Source organism: Alternaria dauci, chromosome 3, assembly GCF_042100115.1.
Source record: "Alternaria dauci strain A2016 chromosome 3, whole genome shotgun sequence".
Classification (NCBI taxonomy): domain Eukaryota; kingdom Fungi; phylum Ascomycota; class Dothideomycetes; order Pleosporales; family Pleosporaceae; genus Alternaria; species Alternaria dauci.
The window spans coordinates 2,704,190-2,715,373 of NC_091274.1; the positions used below are offsets into that span (position 1 = coordinate 2,704,190).

At 52.4% G+C, this 11,184-nt stretch overlaps 4 protein-coding genes across 4 annotated transcripts; 2 read left to right on the forward strand and 2 right to left on the reverse strand.

The window, feature by feature from the left end:
* Positions 1-765: 765 nt before the first annotated feature.
* Positions 766-1,289, forward strand: ACET3X_004536 (60S ribosomal protein eL22; the record flags this gene model as incomplete). The annotated part of the gene is made up of 3 exons (XM_069450751.1): positions 766-777; positions 865-1,106; positions 1,163-1,289. The coding sequence occupies 3 exons, from the start codon at positions 766-768 to the stop codon at positions 1,287-1,289; spliced, it is 381 nt and encodes a 126-aa protein (XP_069308514.1).
* Positions 1,290-4,117: 2,828 nt separating this feature from the next.
* Positions 4,118-6,036, forward strand: ACET3X_004537 (uncharacterized protein). The gene has a single exon (XM_069450752.1). The coding sequence runs from the start codon at positions 4,341-4,343 to the stop codon at positions 5,694-5,696; it is 1,356 nt and encodes a 451-aa protein (XP_069308515.1). The 5' UTR covers positions 4,118-4,340; the 3' UTR covers positions 5,697-6,036.
* A 943-nt stretch (positions 6,037-6,979) lies between these two features.
* ACET3X_004538 (uncharacterized protein) lies at positions 6,980-7,880 on the reverse strand (the record flags this gene model as incomplete). Its single annotated transcript, XM_069450753.1, has 3 exons — positions 6,980-7,333; positions 7,388-7,816; positions 7,869-7,880. The coding sequence occupies 3 exons, from the start codon at positions 7,878-7,880 to the stop codon at positions 6,980-6,982; spliced, it is 795 nt and encodes a 264-aa protein (XP_069308516.1).
* Positions 7,881-9,645: 1,765 nt separating this feature from the next.
* On the reverse strand, positions 9,646-11,174 carry ACET3X_004539 (uncharacterized protein). Its single transcript, XM_069450754.1, has 2 exons — positions 10,870-11,174; positions 9,646-10,816 (listed from the first exon to the last, which is right to left on the reverse strand). Exons 1-2 carry the CDS (start codon positions 11,028-11,030, stop codon positions 9,823-9,825), a joined length of 1,155 nt encoding a protein of 384 aa, XP_069308517.1. The 5' UTR covers positions 11,031-11,174; the 3' UTR covers positions 9,646-9,822.
* Positions 11,175-11,184: the final 10 nt, after the last annotated feature.

Here is an 11,184-nt window from a genome sequence, read left to right on the forward strand (position 1 = left end):
ACCGGAGAAGCAAGTTATAGATGCTGTTGAAAACCTGCACTGGAGTTCTGCCAGGGGTTATTGCACTTCTTTCTGACATACTTCTGAGGCGATCGCGGAATCTGGAGAGATTGCATGGCTGTCGTTCTACTGGAGACCTTTACAACTACTGACAGTAACCTTGGCCAATCTGGATGTCTCTGTATGTGCTATACAAGTGCTGTACTAAGATGAAGAGTGAGGAACACCTATTAGCGATTATTTGTAAGTACTCATGTCTAAAAGATATACATTTGCACCAGCCGCTAGACATTGGTTTGTACAGAGTTCACAGTGTCACCGCCTCCACATCAAAGTAGCAAGTGAAAATAGCGATACTATGAGCTACACCTTGGATCAGCGAACACTTCACCATGGCCGACCTTGGCGATAGTATCGAAATCTGGTATAAGGGCGGCTGGTATCTTAGGGTAAAATGTGATTATCCTTAATAACAAATTAGGCGGTGTGTGTAACTGCTTTCTCCGTGCTTCTTGACGTGTTGATGCTGTATGACCGACAAAGATGTCTGAAGCGTGATGGTCTCAGAAGGCGCGACCAATGGCCGTAGCCCCACACCCAGCGCAGCTATCCCCTTCGGGTCTAGTACCCCACCAACGCGCCGGCAATTTTGAGCTGCTCGAACTTCCTGCGCACCGCGCGACGGTTTCTCACCCTTCAACCCCTCTACAGCAGACGCAGGATATCCATCTCTTTGCGCTCCCAAACCCCCCCAAAACCGCCAAAATGTCCACAACCGTACGTACAACCGCTTTGCTGTCCAGCGCAAGGGAGCAACAGCACCCCGCGCACAAACGAACAGTAGGCTAAGTACTTGTATTACAGAAGCGCAGCGCCGCCGCCAAGAAGGGCCAAAAGGTGACCAAGAAGTTCATCATCAACTGCTCGCAGCCCGTCAACGACAAGATCTTCGACATCCAGGCTTTCGAGAAGTTCCTCCACGACCGCATCAAGGTCGAGGGCCGCACTGGTAACCTTGGCGACAACATCCAGATCAGCCAGCAGGGCGATGGCAAGATCGAGGTCATTGCGCACCAGGAGTTCTCTGGCCGCTACCTCAAGTACCTGTACGTTCAATCCTGGATATTGCAATGGTAGAGGGTATAAGCTAACGCCATGGCAGCACCAAGAAGTTCTTGAAGAAGCAGCAGCTCCGTGACTGGCTCCGCGTCGTTTCCACCTCCAAGGGCGTCTACGAGCTCCGCTTCTTCAACGTTGTCAACGACGAGGCGGATGAGGATGACGAGTAGATCTGCGATACCACTTGATGATACCAACATGGCTTGCATAGTATGGAGTCTAGGGTTCGGAAAATGAAATGGGTGGAGGTCTACATGGCATATAGCACGATCTAATGAATTGATGCATTTGCCAACGACAAGTCAATTTCATCTATGCCTGACTTGTGCACTTGGGTGTTGCTCGCATTTTGCTCTTGGAGATCATGGTTGATGGATTCTACCAAACCCGGTCGCGGAGAATTCATTGCAGGCATACCCGTAGGATGAGGGATCCCTGAGAAAAGTCTGTCATGTCACACGCGAGAAGCGAATTAGCTTGACGCCAAAGGCTTACCCACCTACTCCACACGATGCTGGGAAGGAGTTTGCATTATCTTCCGCACAAGGGTTGATAACGCAGAACGCAGAACGCAGATCGCACCTACCCATCGCCGTTCCTGAAGTCAGCGTTGGAAGGAGCTTCAGCACAACTCACCGTGATGATAGTGCACACAGCTGCTGATTTTGAAGCCGGACTAAATGAACGTCCTGACTCACAGTCGGTACAAGCCGCACGACTACGATTCTGCACCATTTCCAGGAAATTCTTCTACGGACAGGAACCGTGATATTGCGTGCTTGCGCTGTCATGGTGTTTTATGGAGTGATGAAAATCTTGCTGTAAGTACTAGAGAGAGTAGTTGCATACTTTCTACGGCAGATCGACAGGTGTAGAAGGAGATCGTGGTATTGTTTATGCGCGGGTATTAGCGGTGCGCAGGTGGGTATACTCGTCGCGAAAAACCATTCCTCGCCAAACGAGATCCACATGGTGTAAGGCGTGTGAGGCGTGTCCGTAAGACGTGTTGTCCTGACGCGCTTGCGTGTCATAGCCGTCATTGGCTTGTGAAGAGATTTTGCATGAGCGCGGATGGGGTGCCGTGAAATTAGAGCAGAAAGCTTGGTTTTGCTGTCGCCGGTGTTCGGAGTGCAAAGTCGTACTTCGGGCATGTACTCCGCATTCAAATCCGGGGTTCTTCGGCGTTGTATAGAGAAAAGCGAAGCCGAGGGCACTAGAAGCGCTCTGGAAGACTGCTTGGTGCGTGACAACAGTAGCAGGCTGAATACGGAGAAGACGCCGACATGAAGAGCGCCACAGCGGAAGCGCCGTACGCTATTGAGTTGCGATGGTTTACGAAGTTCAAGAAAGGTATACCGAGTCGGGCCGTCCTAGGTCGAAGCTTTGTACCCTAATGAGGCTACGAAGAGCCGCAATGCAGGTGCATTTCACTAAAAGTCTCGACTCTGCGAGTTGTGTCTGCTTCCAGAAACCGTGCGAGCGGTGAGACGTTGTTCAGTGCTGCCAGCATGGTGCCATAGCACGTTCACGGGCCATTGGATGGCGCCAGGTGCACGTCAAATTTCGACATGATGACACTGAAGGCGCGTGGCATGCCAGCCAGGATGCACATGTCGACAACGGGAATAAGATCCCTGAACGAACCATGGGTGCGCCACATGGGCTCAATACACCGGTGTACACTGTACACAGTGAAATGGTACAAACAAGTCAGGGATGCAGAGACTGCAATAATCTTACCGGATCGGGAACCCTGTTCTTGGCAGATCGCGGACGCCATGCAAGCGTCACCGTTGTTAAGCGAAGTATCGTGAGATTCGCAAGCTGGTGTTTGGGAGCCTGGTCTGCCCTGACCCACATGTAGACATCGGGCCTCTCCGACGCGAAACTGCTTGCGTGAGCGGAACCACTGGTGTTTCCATCGAGTAATGTAGAACAGTCTGGTCTCCCAACAGTGGGTGCTTCCACACGAGCCACCTCAGGTAACAGCCAATATCGGGCCGGAACGCCAAAGCGTGTAAAGAAGCTGTAAAGGATCTGGAATGGGTGGGGTGCCCAGTCAGCGTTTGTATTCGCACCACGGTGGGTGTGAGGAAAAACTCAGCGCATTACCTAACGACGGCGCGCCTTGGCATGAATGGACATCGCGATGCAGGGCCAACATGACTGTGAATTGACGAAGACGTTGCACAATTAGCAATCCGCAATATAGGCGAGTAAAAGCACATGGTCATTGCCCAGAAAAGTGTCAGGTGCACATTATGCCATGACGGGTCGCGCCCCTGAAGAATGCGGGGAGGCGCTCCGGTGATGGGCAGTCCGAGGAGATGCTCGAAAGTTCACCCCCAGAGTCACACTTCCAAGGCGATCATAACGCCATGTTGCGGGGAACAGCGCATCAGACGTGCGTCAGCGAATGAATGCTAGCGGGCGGACAGTGTGCCGTTGCGGTGGACGAAAGCCCCAGGGTTTTCCGGTGGAGACAGTCTGGTAGAATGTGTGCTGGAGAGAGAGAGAAAGGCCGTCGGCGAGTCACATATGTTGCCCGGTGATGCATCAAGCCACCACGGTGCCTTGTTGGCGGCGGGAAAAGCACAAGCTGAATTTCGGAGCGCGTTCGGCTATGGTGATGAATCGGCGGTCAGCATAGCGGCGTGTGCATCACGGTGCGTCGCAGTGCCAGTTGGGCGTAAATAATCACACTTTCTGGTACAAGCTCAGCTGAGAAGGTTGTTGACGTCGTTTTAGTCGGCAGGCACGACAGTTACAGGACGATCACGAGAGCGGCAGCCCGTGCGCGCCTTCCTCCTGACCCAAAAATTGCATGGAAGGCGCAGGGGTGGGCTTGCTCAAACCCGTTAGTGTGGCGTACGCCATCCCTGCATCTGGTGTTAGCGATGAAATCATGCGAAATCGAGTTTCTCTCATGTAAAACTTCCATGAAAATACGACTACGCCTTTAAATAAGGGCACGCCCTACCCCAAGTGATCCTTTTGGTTGCTTTGAAAGTCAGAACATGTTCCTGCCACAGACACTTATTAACCACCTCCACTCCCACAAGGTCAACTCTTGAACATCGCACTTGACAATTACCTGCATATCGGATCGCGGCCCACGCCTTCAGTCCATTGGCCAGCCCCTTATCTCGCAGATTCCAGATTCCCATCCTCAGTCATCCACTCACGTCACTCAATCGCAGCCCTACCCCGGATTCTTTATCATGCCCGGTCGTCTCTTGAGCACCCTCGCGAGGGTCGCACCCACGCCATTGCCTAAACCGGACCCCGTCAAGCCACACGCCGAGGGCCTGCTGCCGCCAGTCTACTCATACGACGCACCCCGCGTAAAAGCAAAGTCCAAGTCGGAAGAGTCGCTCGTCATGGACATCTTCAACCGCCACAAGCACGACAAGCATGCAAAGGAGAAGGACGAAGTCAAGAAGAGCCCCAAGGTCGAGGCCCAGGGTGCGGCTTCCATGAACATGAGCGTCGAATCACCGCCCATTGTCTTCTACAACAGCCCGCAAGCTTCGACTGGTGCAATTCTCTCGGGTCAGCTCGTCATCAATGTCCATGACCCCTACGTCACCGTGGAAAAATTCGAGATGCGCATGCTCGCCATCGTTTCCACTAAGAAGCCTGTCGCCCCACACTGCCCTGAGTGCAGCACGCAAACCACCGAAATCCACAAGTGGGAGTTCCTGACGCATCCTACCACCTTGCGTCATGGTCCACACACATTCCCCTTCAGCCACCTGCTACCGGGTCACCTACCCGCAACGACACATGGCAGCCTCGCTACCGTCGATTACTACCTGTCCGCGGTTGCCACTACCTCATCGGGCAAGATTACCTACAAGCGAAACCTTGACATCAAGCGCGCCATCTTTCCGGGTGCCGAGAAGCACTCGATTCGAATTTTCCCACCCACCAACCTAACCGCTTCGGTCAAGCTGCCACCGGTTATCCACCCTATTGGCGACTTCCCCATTGAGATGCGCTTGTCCGGCATCGTTCAGAACAAGGCGGATTCGCAGACGCGCTGGAGACTCCGCAAGCTCAACTGGCGTATTGAAGAAACCCAGAAGTTCATCGCTCCCGCTTGTGCTAAGCACATCGCCAAGGTCGGTGGTGAGGGCAAGGGCGTCCTTCATGAGGATGTTCGCGCCATCGCCAGCGACGAGGTCAAGACTGGCTGGAAGACCGACTTCGACAAGGGCGAGATCGACGTAGAGTTCCAGGCTGCCTGCAACGTCGGTCTTAAGCCTCTATGCGACATGGAGAGCCCCAGCGGAATGAGCGTCAAGCACAACCTCATCATTGAGATGGTTGTTGCTGAAGAGTGGGCACCACTGAAGAAGCTCAGCCAGGCTACTCCTACTGGTGCTGCTCGCGTTCTCCGTACCCAGTTCCACCTCGTTCTTACTGAGCGCTCTGGTATGGGCATTGCCTGGGACGAGGAGCAGCCTCCTCTGTACGAGGACGTCCCCATTAGCCCGCCTACTTACGTCGATGACTGCGAATTCCCATGGTCCAACAGCAGCTCTCGCTCTGGTAGCTTCAGCCTGGAGCAATAGCTCTGAGCCTTCCATTTCTTTTCGTTATCTATACCCCATTTACGATGCAACCATCGACGTTTCACGAATTTTCTTACCGCGCCATTGGCCTGATTTTGCTTGGAACTATCACTAGTGGACTGTAGGATATACCCGGCGTCGCTTTTATATGCTCGCCACTCTTCTTGTATTTTCTGTACGGCGTTTTGGTTCGTTGCTGGATTGCTCGAGTTGAGCCTGTATGGAGCCACTCTTGCATCGGATGGATATCCAGCAGGCGTTTGGGTCAGCACAAAGAAAAGTTCAATTGTTAAATCACAGGTTGTGATATACAAGATAGGAAGTAATACATAGTATCAGCAGAATCAACTTCTACGCTCTCATACCACGACACATTCATTTTCCAACAGCGAGACTTCAAACCACGATCAGTGACTGTTCCTCCAGCATGCATACGCTGCTACGTGATGAAAGCTTGCTGCATCAAATGTGCATCTCCACATGTCAGTCGTCAGCACTACCTGCCTCCACCTGCCAGCCAGTCCAGACCTCACCGCTTCACCACTCATTCCAATCGGACACGCCTTCCCAAACCGTACTTCACGATATTCGCCCCTTGAACTACACTACCAGAGAAAAAGTCTTTGTCCACGTTACACAGCTAGCACAGAATTCTAGAACACAAGTCTCCCCACATCCCTGCTCCGTGACAAGCAACCAGCACACCTCGCATCGGCACTTGCGGCACCACACGCCGATGACACATAACATGCACTTGAGCGGGTACCTGACTTGCTCGCCCTGGCACGCACACTATCCTTCACCCTAGCCCCTTGTCGGGGATCACTCGCATGAGGCAAGGCTTTGTCCCGCCGAACCGGTGGCTTTGGAACGTCAGACGTCAGGGCTAGAAGCCTTGGTCAACCGAGAATCGGAGGTGCGCGATGGGATGGGATTGTGGTAGTCTTCCATGTTGGGTGAGGCGGTGCGGGAAAGACTTTCCTATTTGGGGTATGCAGGGCTGTGCGGCTCTGCGGGGTCTTGGCGGGGAGGGTAGGTAGAGTCCGGAGTGGCGATGCGGGTACGGGGGTGATGTAGGCCGAGGTGTTGAGGCTGTTGATGTTCGTGTTGTGGTGGTGGTGGTGATGGGTCGATGTTCGGTGATGGCTCGGGTAGGTACGGCGAGTAGTGGGTATGTTGGGGAAGACCGAAACATGGTTCACGCGATCGAGACCTCCTCTTTGACCTTAGTGTTTTCATCCTTCAACTGACGTAGTCATTTCCTCATGCTCAACCTCTTACGATCATCCGATCGAACCATCGACCCGCGCGTCCAACGGCATCGAGTTTTTCATCTGCTCGAATGCATCCGTAAACTCGGTACAGTCCCAGATATCTTCGTCGTCAGGAACGAATCGCGAACCTTCATATTCATCTTTCGTTAAACCAGGCGATGGCACCATCTCTAGGTGCAAGATCTGACGCATTCGCTCGTCTTCCCACCATGACCTTTGGCCCATCCAAGTAGCAACCAGGCCAACACGCTGCTCCCGAGTCTTATTGGTCACAGCGAAGAAAGCTGGTTTGAATGTCGTCGCACGCGGCGGCTTCAACGAGAATGTCAGTGTTTCCAAGTTTGGAAACTCCTCCAATATCGCCTTGCCATTGCGTAATATCTCAGGCCAAAATCGTCTCTTCCAGCAATAGCTTACATGCTCGAGAGACTTGTCAAAGATGCCGCGAGGACTCGCTTCAGTCAGAACGTGCTTCACTAAGCACATGTTGGCCAGTCCCACGTTGATGTTGCCCAGTGCCCAAAATGAGAGGACATTCATTCCGTAGAATACCGGGCTACTCTCCGCCCGGAGCTGTCGACATGTTCTCCAAAGTGCGACGGGTATCTGGCCAGTGCTTAGCGGTTGTGGTTCAATCGGTCCGTCACCGCCGTGCCGGATGTTCATTGCTCTCGCGACTGGTCGGACAGCGAAGGGGTCGCGCGAGTAAACGAGGATCGCGCCAGGAACGCGGAACGCGAACTCGTAGACGAGATCTCGAAGCTCGCGAGGCAGGTCCAGGAAGCTTACTCTGGAATCCTCTTCTTTGTACGAGGGCGCCCAGGTAAGCAATGTGTCCGGCTGTTGCTGTGGTTGTCAGCATGCAAGCGGTCAGGGGGTTGCGACCGACGGCACACACATTTGTCGTCATTGTCAATTGGCGTTCCTAGAATTGAGACCAAGGATATGAGAACGAAGATAACAGCTTTCCACTCTTCGCGATGATTGCGATCTGGTAAAGGGCGGAGGAACGACAAGCTGAAAGCTTGAACTAACCGTGTTGGGTACCACAGGTGGGGCTCAATAAACTTCGCAATCGGGGGTTTGGCACTTTCCTCCCGTCCTCACTTCGTCGTACTGACTATCAGTACAAACTTTTCGCATGTCGCTCATTTGTTCTAACACGGAGGCATCATGCCTCTGGTGTGTCTATGCTAGCTGTCAGCAACGCAGAGGCAGGGTTGCATGCATTGTCCTCGCTTCGCGCAACAGCCTCAACCACACCCACGTTGTAGGTCCCGCTACGACGCCTTTGTTTGCAACATGACTATATATCGAGAGCGCATTCTGGTCTGCTCTTCTGACTTTCAAGCACCACCTCGCTTCTTGTTTCTCAAAAGCCTCCAGTACAACACCTATGTATGCGTTGTTCAAAACGGGATAAACACCCCACTATGGGTCGCGCCTCTTTCCAAATACTACGATTTGCCAAAACTAACCTTGTGGCAACGACAAGACGCCATTGTTTCTCTCCATATCAGTTCATGATCATGATATCAATCTCCAACTTGTGGAAAATCCTTCCCCGAACGTTATCGCCAAAATATCACTGCGAAGCTACATGTCGTGTGCTGGGCTAGGCTTCAAAAACACCATTTGTTTCGCGAATATCCACATGGTTGCCTGTGTAAGGTCTTTCGCTGATGCCTTTTCTCCTTTTCAAAGTCCCGGCCGCCTTTTTACACAAAAGCAAACGTAGTCCCCTGCTATGGTCGTACTCCATCCAAGATTCGCCTAGTTCACGTCTTGGAATGGGTAGGCTGGCTGCATATAAAGTCGTTGTCTCCTGGGTCGCTTTCTTCCCCATAAAAGATTTCAAGATACTCAACATATGCTTCAAGAAATTCGATGAGATCCCACTTGATGGCTTCGCTGCCGCTGACTACCAGAACTACCCCTAGGCGGGACATGGTCTACGCGCCCGCTTTCAGGATACTGCGAAGTTGGCTGCTGCTCGAACTTCAAAATGTATGCAAAAGCTAGAATTCAGTTACCCTTCACCTCGGCGGCATGCGAGCCTCTTCCTCTGAAAAGCAGATCCGCGGCTATATATGAGATAGTTGGCACGTCCTGTCAGTGCATACAAAATATCTCGTCGCCCCTGATATCTCACTCTTCCAACTCCCATTACATCTATCAAAATCACTAAAAATGGAACGACGCATTGCCATGTTGTTCTCCGCGCCGAGTGATTCAAAGATTCCGCATTCAACAAGATGTTTCATATGTGCGATGTCTGCTACTCCAGCCGCCACTTTCTTGCGCTCTTATAGCTTGAAAAACACAAATTTGGAATCATAACAACTCTTTTCTCTCCCAAAATGTACGAATTTGTCATCTGCTCCAAATGATACAAGACTCGAACATGTTTGAGTGGAGTGAGAAGAGAATGTCAAGAAATCTCCCGAACTACAGCGATATGTTCGTGTCGGAGTCAACTCAAAGTTCATAAAAAACAGTGTGATGAGGTTAGCATGAACTTGAGGCCCAGGATTTACGAGTTCAACAACGGAGACTTTATGGTTCTGCTCTGCGGACCTTTTTTTGAGGGCGCCATTCCTTCCTTCGATAGAGGCTTCACTCATGACAGTGGCTGTATATTCGAAAGACCGTCTATTCCATGTTTCCATGTTCAGGTCACCTTGTTTTCCGGAGCTGAAACTCAAAGGTTGAGTACAACAAGGCATGTGTTCCTCTTTCCGGCCGAAATTCATACCTCGCTACCAGATGTCCTGGCAATGATCGACAAGGTCGCTACAATAACACTGCGACTTGGGAAATTCCATGATTTACTATTCCATGCTTTTTTGAAATCATATCTTCCGTCGACTATATGCCCAATAAGCCTTCATCGGCAACTTCCAATCCACCTTCCTAAGACTCGCATCAAAAATGTCAAAGTCCACACCCTGCAACCTATCCAGCCAACTCTGTGTCGCAATACTCGGCATGAAGACTCCAAAAGCCTGTTCCACCTCTGCCAACTGCGCCTCCTGCCCTGTATTCATCTGCTGCACACTATACTGATGCTCCTCCTCACCCTGGTGTTCAAAGTCATGGCCAAGTGTGCCCTCTGATCGGAGTTTGGAAAGCATCTCGCGCGCAGTGATGAGGTGGTCGTTGGCACGTGTTGCGACTGTGAAGATGGCGTCGCGGAGACCGGGAGCGGAGGCGCCTTGTCGGAAGACGTCTTCTTCGCGGACGTTGGCTTCAGCCATCACGTCGAGGGGCAGGAGCACGGCGCCTTGGGTGGGGCCGGATTGGCCTGTCATGGAGTTGCTTGTACCCAGAGGCTGTTGTGGAGGGAAGGCGATGAGTGGGATGCCGCGTAGTACAGCGGCGATACCCATGGCCTTGCCGATGTGCGATGCGATATGGTCTGTGGTGAGGGAAGCTTGCGGGAGCGCCGACAGCGTCAGGTATAGCATTGTTGAGTATGTGTTCTCCGCGTAGCTCTCCAGTGTGGTCAAGGTGGGGTATGGAGGGTTGCCCAGATACTGTTCCCTTGTGTTGATGATGCGATGGAACCAGCTCTTGCTCAGCCGCGCCTTTCCATCAGATCGCTCATGCAAGTCCTCAGCCGCTTGTGCTAAGAGAATGGCAACTGGCTCTTTCGGCGGCGTGCCAGCTAATGCCTTGGTAACAGTATCTCTCCAGAACTGCATGCGCATCATGCCAATTGTGGGTGTACTCGTTGTATCGGCGACGCGGGCGACGTCAACGTTGAAGGCGCGGATTGCGAGGTAGGCATCTCGGGAGGATTGCGGTATGAAGGTTTGGAGGACATGTGAGGGCGCATCGTACGTTCTGCCACAGGTGAGCAGATGCAATTGACTGGCGGCTTTGCAGAGCAGAAGTACCTGACTAGGTTTGCGCAGTATGCCCGGGCACGTGCGATTTCATCTTGTGAGGGACGAGCCGCATTCTGGAGACGGGGCGAAGTGTGGAATTGCCTCGGTCGTGGGCTGGCGGAGTAGTGTATGCGCCGAATGGGAGCTGTGCGGAGCCTGGGCGGTGGCATTGAAAACTTTTGAGATGGTGGAAAACTATTGTACAAGGCGAAGACTCATGGCAGATCAAACAGAGGATCGGAGAGGAATTGGGCAATTTTTAAAGAATGACGAGATGCATGTGCAATCCGGGGTAGACAGATGCGCGTGGCAAGGCGCAAAGAG